The 18,630-nt window shown below is 32.3% G+C and overlaps 1 protein-coding gene across 6 annotated transcripts in view; it reads right to left on the bottom strand.

The window, feature by feature from the left end:
• Nucleotides 1-18,630, bottom strand: part of LOC143239572 (protein FAN-like) — a 192,302-nt gene that overhangs the window by 9,437 nt on the left and 164,235 nt on the right. For 3 of the 6 annotated variants that reach the window (XM_076480767.1, XM_076480769.1, XM_076480770.1), the window contains 2 exons: nt 13,442-13,537; nt 6,198-6,300 (listed from right to left, as the gene is read on the bottom strand). The exons of 1 other annotated variant lie outside the window; for it this stretch is intronic. In XM_076480767.1, coding sequence (XP_076336882.1) covers nt 6,198-6,300; nt 13,442-13,537 — 199 coding nt within the window. Of the gene's footprint in view, nt 1-6,197; nt 6,301-13,441; nt 13,543-18,630 lie in introns of all 6 variants that reach the window. 2 more of the 6 variants (XR_013021244.1, XM_076480768.1) reach the window with 2 other exon arrangements.

Raw genomic sequence — 18,630 nt, 5'->3', positions numbered from 1 at the left:
TTTCATGTGTGGAGACCCAGGAAATGTATAGTCTGGTATGGGTGATTTTTCTGTGGATTTCTGTTTTGAATTGTGCATCAGTTTTTGTGATCTTGAGGTTGAGAAATGACCAAATATACCTACAAATAAATGGCTTAAGTATGGGCAATCCTATATCACCAGTTCTACCAAATGTTTTCATGACACAGACTGGATCTCAAGCAATCAATTCAACCTTACACACACCACTACACTGGTACAGACATGTTGACAATACAATTGCTAAATTCACATTTATAGAACACACCCACCCCAACACACCCCAATAAGTTTATCTGTGAATATGAAAAAGCTAACCAAATAGCATTTCTCAACCTCAAGAAATTTAACATGTAAATGTTTATAACTTCCAGTGAATTATCAAACGTTTTTTAAGAAAAACTTTCTATTTTATTTGTTATTTTCACTATCAATCAAAATTTCTGTGTTCAATAGATTTGACAGATCTCACAACTACCAAAAAAAATTAGAAAATAAATATAAATTATGCTCTTTTCTTTCTAGAATGATTACATATTATAACTTGAAAATACAAATGTTTAATCCAAATACCTTAAGTGTCATAACACTATACATTTATTATTTTTATTATACTGATCTTTCAGCCATTGCTGTTAACATCACAGAAGATACAATGATGTGGCACACACACACACACACTTGTTTTCATATCCAAGAATATAAAACTGACCTTTACAAAGTGATCTGTCGTGACTGTATTTTAGTGGGTTAGTATTGTGTAAAATACAGTAACATTTCAGTTGTTATATATTATATATGTATATAGATTTTTACTATTTACAAATGAGTTTTTAAACTTATTTTACTTAAAATACAGAACAAGAAATAAAGCAGTGAAGCAAACAGTTATTTCATTTAGTCACAGCCCTTGTACTCACTGCTGTTTTGTTTGTCTCAGGTTGTTAATCCTTAAGAAAATTTGCATATGGAGGATGTGAAACAAAAGTTTTACATACACATTTGAATAACCAAAAAAATCATAAATTAATTCACTGTTACCACAAATTTCTATTATAATTTATCATGCTCAGTAACCAAGTTTTATTTGGGTCTAAAAAATATGAAATTTTGAGCAGATTAAGACTCAACTTACCACTTTGAAAATTTGTATTCAAAGAATGATATGATATCATAATACTTGAACATGGCTGAGAAAGCTACCAGGGAACATTCTGAGCTTTTGATTAATTATTCATGTCATATATAGAAGTAAGTATCTATAAGGGACCATTTCCAAAAATGGAAAGAAGTCAGTGGGTTTACTGTATTTGATTCTGTACATAACCAATATCTCAGCAAATATAAAAGATAGGATGTTCTTATTTTGTATTCTAGCTCATCAATATTAATGATTTGAGTTTTTACTTGTGTGAAACTATAGGCTTTGTATTGTGACACAACAAACATCTAACTTAAACCAGTACTGCAAACCACGCAACATATAAATATCAATAGTTAAGTGTTTTTAATAATCACTTTTAAATTAAAAAATTAAATAATATCTAACATCAAATCTGAGTTATAATCTACAGTTTGATACTACACTTAATGACATAAATTCATAAAACACTAGTTTAATAAAATTTTGAATACAAGTCAACAAACATGATAATGCAGCTTTTGGCCTGTGATCTGTATGGAAATGGTTAAAAGGATGTGTTGTAAAATGGTTAAATGTAAAACAACTTTGCACAGAAAAATAACGTTGAATGTAAAAATACAAAGTGGGTATAAGCACATTACATACTGTTAGTGGTAATTATGCAAATTGTCAGGTTTGACATATTTATAAAATATATCACTTAGAAATAGAAATTTATACAGCATGCTGTATTCAATATGAATACAAATAAATAAAACTATGTATCAATAAAATAATCGACACACCTGTTTCGGATGATTCTAATGACACTGACCAATCTCAACAGAAAAATACATTGTGTGTAGAATTGTTTTCTCTAATGCCTTGATATTTTCATAACTGGCAGTACCTAAACTGTTTCCTTTTAAGAGCTCATCCTTCTGTTCTGCCTTCAAGGCTTTTATTGATGAGTTGCATTAAAAGCAACTACAATTCCTGGTTCCTCTAGGCTTTCATACAAAGTTATAATTTTCCTACACTGAAAGTGTATTTACAAAAGGTATTTTTCTTACATAAATAGCTATTCTTGTTCAGTGCTGCCCTCAATATGCAAACAAATATTTTGTGTATGCCATAAGCCTTGCAATTCCCACCTGTTTGTAACCGACTAATTCCAATATGTCTCACATGGAAATTTTCATGTGACAAAACACTTCACCAATAAAAGAATGATGCATTCCTTTGACAATGTGACTCTCTATAATAAATAAGTAGATTGATGAAGAGTATGTAAAACACTGATGAAAAATAAATCTGACTCCCAATGTCCATAGGCTAAGAAAAGAAGGAAATAAGTCATAAGGAAAAGGTGAAATATGGAGCATATAGAAAGAGGTTTCAACAGATGAAAAGTGAGACAGTGAAAGACCACATTAACATCCCAATCTGGAAGGACAGCTCGCCAAGGTAGACAATGAATCCAAAAGGTATGCATAAAAATAGAAATAGGAACCATCAAAGGACCCCTACAGAAGATTACACTGATCATGAAGAACCCACATACATGCAAGACATAAGAAATTAGAGCTGCCATGAAAAACCACATCCCTAAAAGCAACAGAACCTTGCAAGCTGTAATAGAAGAAGCAGTAAGCACAAGGAGATCTGAAAGTCCCATCGAATGAAGTCAAAGAGAATGTTTTGTCCAACTGAAACAGATGTTGAAAAAAACATTCAAATAGACCACTTATTAATTAATTAGCTTACCTGAGTTGCCTGCAGTAGCAGCCAACAGTGTGCTGGACAGATTCCTGTTTGATAGAAGTTAACAACAGCCAGTTACCAATGTACTCATAGAAGAGCAACCTGATAACATGTAAGAGATGAGCAAATGCTGTGACTACCTTACACAAAACATATAGGGCAGATGCAAGCCTGTATGTCAGAGTGCAAAACTGATTAGCCATCATGTGGTGGACAAACCAAAGATAAGTTGCGACTGACGAGGTACCAGGATATGTACATAGGGCTTCACAAATCTTGAGTATCCACAAACTCAGAAAAAGAGCCCACCTAAGGGTGAGAAAGGATTTGATGTTAAAATAGAGCAGAATCAGAAACTGATTGAGGTGATACAAGATGATAACAGGCAGACAGTTTCTGGTTTTATTGGGTACAACAAAGAACCTATAATAAAAACCTTGACAATAATGATGAATGGGTCTACAGCCTTTTGGGACAGGTCTTGTACTGCCTTGGACAAACGCTGAATGGTAGTAGGATCCCAAGTAAAGGGAATAAAATGGATAGCTGGGACAAAAGAATGGTTTCAGACATTATAAGACAATTCCCTTGGATAAAACCTGTGTAACCCATGAATCTATGGCAAAAAGCTCCCAAAAGGGAACATATTCAGACAGATGAATTCCAACTAAACTGGAGCTCACCAAGTACTTATACATACTGTTGTTAATATGCCCATTATTGTCAAATAAAATGACAAAAGTGAGGAACCCAGAGAAGGAGAAATAGGTAAAGGCTGAGAAGAACTAGGATAGGAAGCAGTAGTAGAGGCTTGTCTTGGCTCTGACTGCAACAAACATGTAACCCAAGGGAACAAGGTTGAGTGTTGATGCACAGCTTCCATGCAATTCCAAATTCTGAGGTACATCAACGAAAAGACACCACCGAAGAAAGTGAGAAATTCATAAATCCGTGAGTTAAGGGAGCAGTAGACAAACCTGGAACAAGGCTGCATCTTGACCTAAGAGATCCCAACAACAGAGAAATCACATATGTTATGAAATGTGAGACGTTAAGGCATCTAACAAGCCAACATGGAGGTAATTAGGGAGAGGCTGTCCCCTGAGAAACCTTCAGGATATCTATGGATCACCTGAAAAAGGAGATAGGTAGTAGATAAATATCATAAAAGAGAAGTAAGTGTAGATAAGACAGGAAAACTAGGCATTGGAGAAATGATCAGGAAAATCAGGTACTACTCCCCACACAAGTAAAATTAACCCCAACTGCTCAGAGTTCAAGAAATGGTGGTAAGCTAAAACAAACTGATCCATAGCCCATGGAGAGCAAGGCATGTTGATACTTTCAACCAACTGTGAATAAAGTTGCTCAGCATGAACCCAAATATCTGGGGAGAGTGGGAAAACTAAATATTGAGATGAAGAGGTATCATGCAATAAAGAAGGACAGAGATCACAAGAAACCAACAAAATACCATATTATGCCTGAGAAATCATGTCTAAAAATTCTGTATTAGACATAGTTGATTCTACAGGTAGTGAAAGCCTATTAACATCCTCATCTGTCTAAACATGTTTGGCATGTTCAGGAAAAGAAAGTTAACCCATACAACAATCAATTTCTTGGCTGATAATCTCAGATACCTCAAACAATGGAATTATATATATATAGCCTGTGAAATAGTGCTAGTAGGTGGTATGATATGTGAAGTGGTAATATTAACATCAGAATTATCATTTGAAATATAAATCAAACAAATGTGTTGACAGAAAAAATCAAGAATAAGAAGAAAAACAAAAGACTGGGAAATTAAGTTAACTAAAAATTTTAAAATAATATATATAAAAAAAAAATGTATCTCAATTGATAAAAGTGTTGATACTCATACCAGTTATTCTGAGATGCATTTTTATTTCACGTGGTTTCTAGTCATCAAGAAAAAAAATGTTGAAAATCCACTTTGGAAATTAAACTAAAGAAATTCATGAATGCAAGTCATGTGAAGACCATCAAAAACAAAACATCTCGATATATTTAAAGTCAAACAGAAAGTGATGGTTTGGTAGAATTGAAGAGAGGGAGTCGTAAGTGTCAAGAGTGTTTGTGTCATGCTCTTATTGGTGGAGGTTTGTCAAACGATAATTTGCATGCGAGATGTCAATTCCAAATAGGTGAAAGTTTTAAGGCTTGTGGTGTGGGCAAAAATTGTTTCTGTATATAGAGGGCAGCACTGAATGAGAATAGCTGTTTAGGTAAGCAGAGGTAATGTACCATATCAGAATATTAGTTAGAGTGTTTGCATATTTTATAATTTGCTCAATCTAACTGCTGGCCTTCCAAATTGATAAATATATAGTTTTATTCATTACTTAATAAGTATTGGCACACTCTTTGTATTAAATTTCAAATCTGAGTAAAAGTGTATTGTGCAAAAATGAAGTTTCACATCTTTACTAATGATGAACACATGCAAACAACTAAGATAATTTATGTTTCAGCACATCAGAATACCTACACATCATGTCCAGCTTCTATTCTTTCTACTCAACCATGTAAATAAAACATATCAATGTTGATTCCATAATAAGGTTTTATAATCTTTCAGGAGGAGTCATGAATTTGGCACACAGTTAAACAGACTTAGAAAAGAGATCAACAATGACATCAACATTGCTGAATGATTTAAACTCTCTTACAACAGTGAAACTGGGGTGTGCTTAAATGTAGATACAACTTAAAAACCCAATGTACATATAAATTACAAATCCAGAATCAACTTTCAAAAATCCTTCAGTCACAGCCATTTTTCTGGATCAGTCAGAGAAGAGCAAACAAATAATATTTTATATCATGATTTACAAGTTACTTTAGTATTCTTTAGTTACTGAAAAGTAATACAAGTCAACACATAAAGTCAAATTACTAATGTAGGTTACTAATACTGGTACTAGTATTAGTACAATCTAGGAAATACTACAGCTCAAACAACATTCTTTAAGTAAGCTGGAAATTCACTTGAACCAAATTACATCACCAGCTAATGCAAGAAATATATGGAATTGTTATTTCTTAGCTGTTAAATAGTATGAAAATACATTCTGGGTTTCAATAATATAAAAAAAGACAGAAATATTTGATATCAGTGACACAAAGAAGAAAAATGTAGGAGCATTTCAAGGAATAGGTAATTCCAATATTACTGTTAAAGAACTTTATTTTTAACACTGTTGCAAAAATTCAGCTATTTTTATATTTCTGTTAATTATACCATGTTGGATATATGTTTACAAACCTCAGTTCTTCTCCTGCATCCTTACTAAAAACCTGAGTTCCTGTTTTGACATCCAAAACTTTGAGTGTCTGGTCTGTACTGCAGGATGCTATTGTTGAACTATCTGTACAACATCAACTATTATGATTATCATCATATCACACAAGAAATAACTTTACTGCAAAACATTCTAATTCAATACAGTTCCTATTGTACAATGTAAATAAAAACACTCTTACCCCTAAACCAAGCAAAATTCTCAGTAAAATATCACTAAAAATTTATCATTCAACACATCACAAAACCCATGTTTATAGGTGAAATATAAGGCAATATTTATGTGTGTAAAAAGGTTCTTCTGTACATGACAAATATAGCACGTAATTTATTTTCAAGTGCAAAAGATGCTCATCTCTATACTTAAAATATTACATAATTAATATTCTTATATATACAAATATATAAGAATGTTTTTTTTTTAGCCTTTGTAGTCCTCTCAATCCTGAAACCCACTGTCCTGCATCATCAAAACTCACATTTAACCTATTGCTGGAGTTAATGCTATGGATGGTCAGTAATTTTTAACTGAAGTCCATTTTGTTCCTTCTGAAGCTCCTTATCAATGATTCCATTAATTCAGTGTCCACCCTATTATCTTATAGCTCTCATCTGATGTTCTTGAGTTTCATTAGATTTAAGACTGTAATATTAACAAAACAAAATACATTTTTATCTAGTTAAGTTTCTGTTGTGTACTATAAATAAAAAGACTTTATACTTTCAAACATGCTTGTAGGCATCTTGCTTTTCACTGTTATTCCATTGCTCTTGAGTCATTACTAACAGATGAAAAAGGTGTATAATTTGGAATAACTCAATATCCATCACCTAAAATAACAATCCGACTGTCAGGTAGTGTATTCTGGCATTTAAACAAATGTAGCAGTAGCTACATTAATGGATATTTGATAGTATCTGAATTAATGCTTCTGGTGGGAATAGGCCTTCATTATTAGGTACCATCTACTTCAGTAGATGAGTTTGTTCAAATAATCATCACAGCAAGTCCTTTGGGTACCACTTTTTTCCTACAAATTATAGAACAAGTAGACCACAACTGTATATCTATCTATGCATGAGATTTCAACTCGTATAAACATTTCTTATCAGTAAATAGTTTTTAACAAATACACAATATCTTCAATATTACAGTTATTCATTGCCATATGGATTCATATTATTATTTGCTGGCAATGGTTAAAAGAATGTCCCCAGTGGGATATAACTGAATTGGATAATATATGGATAACAAATTTTAGTTTATCTATTAATGTTCTCATTAATATTCATAGTGTCAACATCATCCTCTTGGTGTTTGTTTTCAATTAACCTCCTGAAAAAAAAATCATGATCACCTTTGATACATAACTGAATTTAGAGAATCCTGTTGGACATCAGACTATGCAGGTTTGATAGCTACTGGGTAAGTGCTCAGACAAATTTTGACAAATGTCTGTAATGTTGTACTTTGACTACTCACAAATTCAGGTAGTTGATTTGGACCCCTGTAACTGTCTTCATCTCACCCAAGGAAATCTTCTTGCAAATTCATGCAAGTGCTAACTTTAATTTAGACCAGAAAGACAGCTGTAGTATCCTTATTCAGGAAAATGTATGTCCATAAGCTTGAAGTGATCAAAGATCAATGGACTTTACTCATTACTGTTTACATTGTCTATGGATTGAATTACATAAAGATGTTCAATGGGTACTTTATGATTGAAGTGGCCACCAGCTTCAATATGATGTAGGTGATATTATTCTGGTTTGCAACTTTATCAACCTGTATCATCTGAAAATAATATTATCATCACATCTAGACCTACCACTTGAGGCTTGAACTTGAAGAAAGTAATCTGACAAACAAGTGCACCAGCAATTTGACAGGCAAGCTTAAAACTGATACCTTACTGCTGGATTTATTTATTTTTTTAAATTTTAATGAAAAGCTACATAAGAACTACCTGGGCATAATCATTTCTAATATTAACTGAGATACTAACAATTGACATAAGACACCTCTTGGGCAACTGTTGTCCAATCAAAGAATGAGATTTGACAATTGTTTTTATAGTGAATTCAAGGCTTCAAAGTGTGGAATGTTTTGTAGCAATAGGACACAAGCCATAAAGTTTTGGATTCACAATCAGAGCACATTAACCAAAAGGCAATATCTGGTCTTCTAACTGCTGGAGGTAGAGCATGTTTTACACCATACATGATATCTTGCACATCTTAACAGAATCCAAGTATGCAACAACAGGATAATGGTAGTGAAATAAGTTGTATTTCAATTTATAAACCAGAGCCTGTAGCAAATTTGATAGCCCTGGATGTAGTTACCAGTGACTCCAACAACTCATGGGTTGTTTGAGTGCTGGTTGTACTATGCATGTGATTATGGTAGAGGAATCTTTATCAGTGACCATTTAGATATCACTTAGCTACAAGGAATTTGCTTGTTTCTTCATATGGTCACCCAAGCAAAAAGCAAAACCCAAGACAGTCACAGTGATATCTGCATTCTTGTATGAGACTTTGGTCTCTTGCTTGTTGGCATGCATTATCAAAGCATTCTTGTTATTATTTAATGCTGTCATATTATTGGCTGAGTATTTTGGGTATTGTCTGCTTTGAGAAGTTGCAAAGACAAGCCTCATAAGGAAGAACATACTAGTTATTGTTGTTAAATCTCTTGCTACAGATAAGTCAAAATGTACCTGTCACAAGTTAAAATTCAAAATTTAATGAAACTACTTTACTATCATCATATATAACTAAACTTGGCACCAAAACATTTTGAATGAATCAAATTTTGATATAAGCTTTAAGTTCTTAGGTTTATAATGAAATATTTTAAAAAATCTTCAAATCTTCCCCACTAAGATAATCATGATATTTTTTCTCTAGGCTTTCCCTCTTCTCTAATTTATTTACCACCTCTCTCTGAGAAGTATGGAATTTAATGTAAATATATATATATATATATATATATATATATATATATATATTTATTTATTAAGGCAAAGCATAATTTTTATAGTCTTCAATCTTATTTGTTTATGCAGTCATGAACTAGAAAATTGGAACCATTTGCCACATCGTTTTCACAAATTGCCAGTAGTTTTCTATAACATTTAATGCTATATTATTATAATAAATAAAAAGCCAAGGTTTTAACCTGTCATATGACATATTATATCACATTTCAAACATTTTTCTCATGGGAAACATATTTACAAGTAAAGACCTGAATTTAGTCCAAAATATTCAAACCATATGTAAGAGAGAATTATTTCCACCACAAACTCAGGCAAGAGTTATGTGTGAAAGATGCTGCTTGAAATGTAGAAAATGACAGTTGGTCCATTTTGGATATTCAGATAGTCTGCCCCTAAAGCCCATCAATAGGCAATTTTCTTATGAACTATAGCCACAATCACACAATCCTTGGATTTTGATTAGATAGAACATAATTTATGATGGCTTTTCCAGAGCTGCACTGTTTCCATAAATAAAAATGATACTTTGTATATCACCCCAACCTCCTTGTAAGGCTGGTCATTTCTGCTGTGATGGATTCTTCAGAACACAAAAGCACTTGGGGCTCATCAATAAGTATGCCTTAACTCTTTCAGCATGGACTTGGTTCCTGGGACAGAAATTGTAACCATTTTGTGCTTTTTATGGTGTTCATCCTCTTACTTTTAAATTAATAAATGTACATTCATGAAACTTGGCAGATTAACAGTAAACATAACAAGACTTTCATATGCAAATATTATATTTTTTATTAAGTCTTAAAGTTTGTTACTGTTTTTCTCATGCTTATTTTACTTATGCATGTCGACTATCTGACATGCAAAGTGATATTAATTTTAAGATTGAAAATACTTTTATTCCTTTCAGAAACTTTTCAAATTTCACATGCTAAGTACGTATTATTTGTCCAGAGAGTTTTATCAAATGTTTCTTAAGAAAAACTTTTATATTTCAAGTCATTTTCACTAATAAATTTCTGTATGGGTTTAGTTGATCTGAATGATTTTATAACCATCATATAAAATTAGGAAATGAATATAAATTGTGCTTTTTTTCATTGTAGAATAACAACAGATAATAAAACATAAACACAAATGTTTAGACCAAATAGATTAAATCTCCTGAAGTTATGCGTTTATACAGATTTATTATTTTTATTATACTGACCTTTCAGCAGTGCCTGGCTGATAATACAGATGTTATAATGATATAGTGCATGTGCACTCATTATATATTCTATAACACAAAACTGACCTTTAGTTTTTACAAAGTGACCTATCTTTGCTATATTTTTGTGGACTAATATTTGGTAAAACACAGTCGTATTTCAATTATTATAAGTTGTATATGTGTGCAGATTATTACTATTTACAAACAAGTTCTTAGACTTGTTTTTCTTAAAACAAAGAACAGTAAATGAAGAAAAAAAGCACACAATTATTTCTTCTAATTATGACCTTTGTGCTCATTGCTGCTCGTCTTAGCTTGCTAAGCCTTAAGAAATATTGCGTGTGGAGGATGTGAAACAAAATAATATTTTATATTTGAAGTGTTTCATACATACACTTGAATAACTAAAAAAATAAATTACTTCACTGATACCATAAAATTCCATTATAATTGATTAAGTTCAATAACTAAGCTGTATTTTTATCTACAGAAATATGAAATCATGAACACACTAAAGACTCAATCAACTTATAAGCTTGAAGGTTTGTCCCAAAAGAAAGAGAGGATATTGTTATATTAGTAAATGACTGAGAAAATCACAAAAGGAGCATTCTAGCTACCGACTGGTCATTCATGTGTCACATACAAAAGTAAATATGTATAAGGACTTGTTTCCAAAAATGGAAAGAGGTAATTGAGGGCCACCATGTTTGATTCACTACATATAACAACAAATATAAAAAATTAAAGGTTTTTATTTTATATTCTACCTTGTCAATATTGGTAATTTGAATTCTTCATTCATACAAAACTACAGACTTCGTACTTTGACATCACAAACATCTAATTTGAACCAATGCTGCATTTAACATACCATGTTACACACAAAAATCAATGTTTGGGTGTGTTTACTTAATATTTACTTTTAAATTAAACAATGTATAGTATAAAAATTGAATTATAATCCACTGTTTGATACTGAATTTATGGAGTTAAATTTATAATATAGTAAGTAGTTCAATAAAATTTTGAATGCAAGTCAACAAATTTGATGACATAGCCTTTGACCTGTGACCAGTCTGGATAGAGTTAAAGAAATTTTGAGAACCAGGTGGCTTGTAGCTTGATTGACACAACAAAATGTTTTGGATTTGGCTACTAATGATTTCAGTGGATGCAATTTATGTTCACAAAGTACACTGCAATAAGAGTGTGGAAGCAAAAGTTTGGGATCTATTATATGACATAACCATACATGTTTGATGTAAAAACTGTTTGGGCTCTGATGTAGCCTTTGTGAGATGGAAAACCATTACCTTTAAAATTGACACAACAGGTCAAAAACCCTATGCATCTTTCTTTTCCCTCCACTGAAATTATTACCTCTTTGAATACTACAATCTATATGGTTTCTTGTCCAAGTCTGTAGGGGCCCTACTTAGCTTTAGCCAAGTCCTAGTTTTATGGCTAAAATTACCTAGCGAATATAGTAACCAGCCAGCACTGTAACATGTACCATGTCAAACGTTTGTCAAGAACAGGGCAAATATAGTTCATTAAGCCAGACTTAATCTTCTCATAGAAAAACAAGGCTTAAGGATGGAATTAAAAGTATGCCTTTAGCTATGTATGTTACTACAAAATATTAGCCAGTAATAGACAAGATGTCCTCTTAGGTAGTTGAGGCACTGAACCAAACATACTGACATGAGGCCCTTCATCCTATAATGTATGTGTGAGGAGTTTATGAAATTATTTATCAACTGGTTACAAAACTCAAAAACAGGTTTCAGCATTGTGATAAAGGAAACTATTCAGTGTATGGAAGAAGCTGTCAAACAGTCTAAATCCCTATTTGGCCATCAGTATGTCCAGGAGATTTTGAAAGCTAATGACCTATATTTATGCAAATGTTTGTGGCAGCATCATATAAATATCATCACATAGTACATATGTTGAAACAAGAGTCATCCTTATGAACTCATGAGAAAGTTGGGATGGAACAGCCATAGCCATTGTGCTATCTCTAAATCTTTAGTCAGTTGGAAGAAAGCTGATACCATACAACCATACCAACCCTGTATGATCAGTCACAGTACTCCTCCTTCACTACTATGTTAATAGGTATGATTGGTTTGTTATATACTACCCCAAAACGGTTTGTGCAGAAGCTGTGGGTCATCTCTTCTGAGAGTGCAAGAGGTGTGTGACTCATAGCCAATGCTCTTCATTACATACCAGGCACACATTCCTCTGCTTGTATCAGCTTTTTATGTCCAGACAATTAAACATCCATAGCTTGAAATCCTTGATGCAATACTACCAGAGGACCTTAACTTTGCAAAGAATACATATTCCTCTTTAAGGATGTAGTCTTGGCCTATTTTGGCCATAATTTCAACATTAGCTTACTATGTTCTTGTTGATTGAAGTGTGAAGGTCTTTATCACTTAATAATTCTACCATAAAGATCCTTCATCCATAGAAGATTACATTTAAGCCATGAAAGATAATCCACATTACTCACAGTAAGACACACAAGGTTACTTTAAGTCAGATAGTGTTCAGTGATCCAGATGTGCTGTAATTATCCAGTGGTATCTCCCAATGATGTGTGAGTTAGTATGAAATATCCTAGGTGTAAGCATTTCAGTTTTATAGCTTTCTTAGCAGCTTCAATGGTCACACTTATTATGACTTTAAGGACAAATAAACATCAGTGGTGCTTACAATATTTGTGGTTGTTAATTAGATGATAAAGCATACAGACTTCCCAGTGTGAAACTTTTAAGAACTTTTCCTGTACTCAGTTCTAGGTAGCCTTGTAACTCACCATTACCAGGTCTTCCAGTGCTATAAGTATCAAGAAGCAACCATGTGAGACACTGTGGTAAGACCTTTCATACCATCTAATCATTGCTCTAAATCCATGAAAAATGTAACTAACATGCCTCAGGGAAGAAGCTTACTATAAGGGTATATAAATAGCTCACATTTACTTCTGCAGTCCATCTGATCCTTTTGTAAAAGTCTACCTTTTTTCTTAGCAAGGTATGGCACAGCTTTCAGCCAACTGGTGGGAGCTGGACCTGTCCTATGCACAAGACAAACTGGCATGAATGATATGCTTCTATAAATAATTGGAATATCTTTAATATCTCTGCTTATTTTGTGCAGACCTTTTCATGCATTACAGCCTGTGAAATGAAATTACCTAACATATTTAATATCCACTTGTATTTATCAATGCATTCCCAATTCTGTGAGTTCCCCATCAGTGGAAAAAGTTGTTTCACCTTTCAGTATTTCTGGTTAGTCAATGTGTGTGTGTGTGTGTGTATATGGAGACAAGTTGGTTCTTCCCTTAATACTCAGGTCTGGTTCTTTGTTTTGCATATAACAACCTTTTACAGTGTTACATTCAAATTTAATTAAACAACTTCATTGCTCACCTTAGTAACTTGGCACAAAAACAACTATAGATCATATTTGCATATTATCTAAGTTTTCAACTTCTTAATTTTAAAAACTGTTAGTCTTTACCAGCTTGCTCAATACTGGCTGCCTTTATGGTGCCATTTGGGAACTGAATAGCTCACTTTAAGATAGTTAGCAATTTAACCACATTATCCACCACTGCTTCACAGGGATGGATATTTTCTTTCCATACTACTCTTTTATGGCACCACGTTTCAGAAAAACCTTGTTCACTCACTGCATTATAAAAATCCTCTATCATTCATTAGGTGATGTAGCTAAACTATACTGCACTGGAATTTTTGACTGGACACAGATTCTAACATGACTAGACTGTAAATTTAGGTATTCTGATGTAAACAATCAGTACCTGTGCCAGCACTGGGCCTTATTCTGCTGGTGATACCTATACCTATGATGTGTGGCTCCGATCCTTACTCTATCTCACGAGTGATGATGTCAAGCTTGCCCGTGATGATGAGAAAACACACTTGTAGAGAAAAATATGTATGTAAAAACAGCTGATGTGAATTGAGAAAATTTTATGTAGAGGAGCAAACAACGTTTTGACCTTCTTTGGTTATCGTCAGGTTCACAAAGAAAGAAAGAGGAACTGACCAATAGCTGACCACATGTTTGAAGGTGGTGGTGTAATTGAGTGTAGGAATGTAGAGGGTGTGTAGATGTGTGCATATAATGTTTTCTATGGTTTCTGGAGGAAACTTATTGATTTTGATGAAGTATTGTTTTATTTTGTCTAATTCTTCAATAATTTTATCTGGTGAGCATAGTTTTATGGCTGTGTTTATTTGGTTTCTTAGTATGTTGAGTTTTTGTTTTGTTTCACGTGCTGAGTCCCAAGGAATGTATAGTCCAGTATGAGTGATTTTTCGGTGGATTTCTATTTTAAATTATGTATCAGTTCTTGTAATTTTGGGGTTAAGAAATGATATTTGATTGCTTTCTTCTTGTTCACATGTGAAGTTAATGTTGGGATGTATAGAGTTAATGTGATTGAAAAAATTAAGTGTGTGTTTTGTTGATGTGAATCCCACAGTCGTGTCATCTACATATCTGTACCAGTATAGTGGCAAATATAATGCTGTGTTTCAACTTGTGTCATAAAAATACTGGCTAGAACTGGTGATACTGGGTTGCCCATGCTTAGGCAGTTTGTTTGTATATAGTTGTGGTTGTTGAACATGAAGTTTGTCTTCATCGTGGTGAATTCTATGAGGGTTGCTATTTGGTTTCTGGGAATGTCTATTGATGGGTCAGGGTCTCAGATATAGAGTTCTAAGGCTTTCTTGCAGGCTTCAGTGGTTGGGACTTCTGTAAAGAGGGATATAACATCGAAACTGGCCATCAAGGCTTCATGATTAAGCTGATTAAAATTAGACTTGAAATTAAGAGTCTTTGATGAATGAACTGGCTTATGTTACATATTTGGAGAATGCCCATGCTATGTATTTACCAAGATTGTAATTAAACAATTCATATGTGGAGATTGTTGGTTGTAATGGACAATCTGTTTTATGAGGTTCAGGGATGCCATATATTTTTGGAATGCATGAGTTGGTCTTGCATAGGTAGGAATAAAGTGCTTTTAAAATTGTGTTGGTTTTTTTCATTTTTAGTAGTATTCTGTTTAGTTGTGTTTCGTGTGTCTTTGTTCAATTCTGTACATAAAATTTTCTCAACCCATACCAGCCATTTTAAATATATATAGGTCAAGCTTGTCTTCATTAAATCATCCTTCAGCAATACACTGAAAAATAAACTTGACCCTCAGCAGGAATCTTTCTACCTTGAAACACCTCTCCTGAGAGAGTGCCAATCCTTCCCTTCAACTCCAAACCAAGTATAACTTTTCCATCACCAATGTGCAGTGAACCCTTAACTTCCATATCATGCACTGAACATCTATGTTGCACTGTCTTAACACTTTTTCTACAGGCTTGGTTAAAGTGGCCATGTTTGTGACCCCAAATTGACTATTTTAGTTTCCATACTGTAACTTCTGATATGTTTTATGTATATTCAAGAAATTTCACAGTCTTTTTCAGTAAGCACTTAAGAATATTTTATAAACAAAAAATTTGAATTTTTAATCAAGCATTTTCACTATGTGAATACATGGAGTCAAAGTATTGAGTGTTCCAAGTGCAAAGTGATTTTCATACTAAGATTATAAATATTTTTCTTCATCTGAAAATTGCCAGATTTCACTTTCATAATCTCTAAAACTTCCTTAATAAATTTCAGCAGAAATTTATATCTTATCAGTTATTTTCTCTACCCTAACTTTACACAAGGTCAGCCAAATAGATCAACCTAGTAACAATCAAAAAGAAAACTGAAATAAGTCTTAATTAACCATGTTTTTTTTCCTAGAATGATTTCAAATTGTAATGTGAAACAAAACTTGTTTATCCTAAACAGCTTAAAATTCATCACATTATACATCTGTTTTAACTTAAATTTTATTGTTTTACTGCCTCTGAAGTATATAAAACTAATAATCCCATTACACAAATCTTAAATTACTTGGGAAATGTGTAGCTCACATTACCCTTTAAATTACGTAAAGCATAGGCTAATTATTTTTTCCCGAGTATACCTTGGAACTTTTTTCTTAATATTACATCTCTTTATATTACCTAATCTAACATAAAAAGTTTCTTATTTTTACATTTTAATTACTTTTATAACAGTAAATACAGAATACATATGATATGAAATGAGAAATATAATACATACCTGGATCTTCTATTTTGCTGTCAACTTTCAATGAAATTATCCCTACTTTTTTATACTAATGCATTAAATAATGCATCAAATAACACATAATAATAACATACAAAGAGCAGAAAATGTCTCACAACTATCATGGTTTTTAACTAACTAATATGTAAGTTTTTCTTGTTTTTCATGTGTATTCTTTATTTAATATTATAAATATAACTAAAATGTTAATATAAAAAACTCTAGATTAAATAGTTGGATTAGGTAAAATAAATAATAATATAAAATTATACAAAATACACTCACAAACAGCTTGCAAGTAGCCCATTCGTTAAGTAATTTGACAGGTTAAAGTGAATTACATGCTCATCAAGTGATTTACAAATTTTATGCTATGAATATTAGTCAAACATGGTTCAAAGGGCAATAAAATATAAGTATAGATAAATGTTTGTTGTTAGAAGTTTATGGCTGCTTATAATAAATGAATGTAGTTTTACACTACAAGCTGAAGTTATTCTAGATAGGAAATAGAAACAGTAAATTAGATTTATTTGGACTTGTTTTTGAGTGGTAATGAGGTTGGTCAAACTTGTCAACTTCATATAGAGTTAGGGTAGAGAAAATAACATAAAATAAAGAGTTTTACTTCATGAAAACAGTTGTAAATTATCAGTGATGTCGAGAAACCCACTTGTTGAGAAATTTATATGCAAAAACGGCTCGTTTGGGTTGAGAAAATATTTTACATAGAAGAGCAAACAACGTTTTGACCTTCTTTGGTGATCGTCAGGTTCACCTTTTTTTGAGCCGTTTTTGTATATAAAGTTGTAAATTATTTTGGAAGTTTTAGAGAATGTGCAAATGAAACTTAAGTTTTTCAGATGAAAAAAAGTACTTTTAATCTTAATGTTGCACTAGAAGCAGTCAACAGCCATTCACCACATTATTTATCCCTACTCCCATTTTATAAGTTATAACATGGGCACCATAAATATCAATTTGGGGTGATGAATTCAATCAAGCCTGTAGAAAGAAAATTACCACCAACATGACTGTCTCCTGACTCATTCTCTGCTACCCAGTAAGCCCCCCTCTTGTATTTAGAAATCTGGGGTACCTCTAGGTACTTTATTTCTCTTAGGACTTTGTGAGAGCTGTATGCTTTCTGAAATACAATGGTCTTAGCTTCATTAACAAATTAATCCAGTCTCAAACCTCACCTATTACTTCAATATGTGCCATGTCATGTGATATATTTTGTGTCAATCTTTCTCTAATTAGTTGAAATTATTTATCAGTAATTTAGGTTAAGTGGTATGCTCAACTACTAATTTTTGCCTTTATAAATAGCCTGTAACCCATTTTTATACAAAAGGTATAAATCAGAACATCTCTATGTGTGTAAAATAAAACATAAAAGAATAATCCAATATTCATCATTATAAATATTATAAAATTAATCACTACATGCACAATTTTACTAAATATTTATCTTTTTAATTATCAAGAAAAGTTATCCTGTGTAATATAGAGTATACTAATTCACAGTCATATCATTTATAATTAATTTCCTTATGCAATAAAACCAATATCCTCTCTACTCTGTAAAGATCCAGAACAATATTTTAGTATCACTATAAACATTCATCACAATATTAATTAATCTATAAAAACCAGTAAAAACTTTTTCACCATGCTACACTTCCAAGTATTTATTCATAATCTTTAACAATATCATAATATTTACACCTTCTTTGAAAAATACACCAGTAAATTTCTCTATACTTCATTAAATCCACCAGAATCTTTAATCCCTACTTTGCAACTTCCACCATATTTATTCTTACTTCTTGATATCCACCATATTATTTATTCCTATTTCATATCATCTAGCACAGTACTAATCCATGTCATATAATACCCATCTTAATATGTATCCATACACATTCACCATAAT

The sequence above is a fragment of the Tachypleus tridentatus genome, chromosome 13 (assembly GCF_004210375.1).
Source record: "Tachypleus tridentatus isolate NWPU-2018 chromosome 13, ASM421037v1, whole genome shotgun sequence".
NCBI lineage: Eukaryota > Metazoa > Arthropoda > Merostomata > Xiphosura > Limulidae > Tachypleus > Tachypleus tridentatus.
This window is presented reverse-complemented; position numbering and strand designations above follow the sequence as displayed.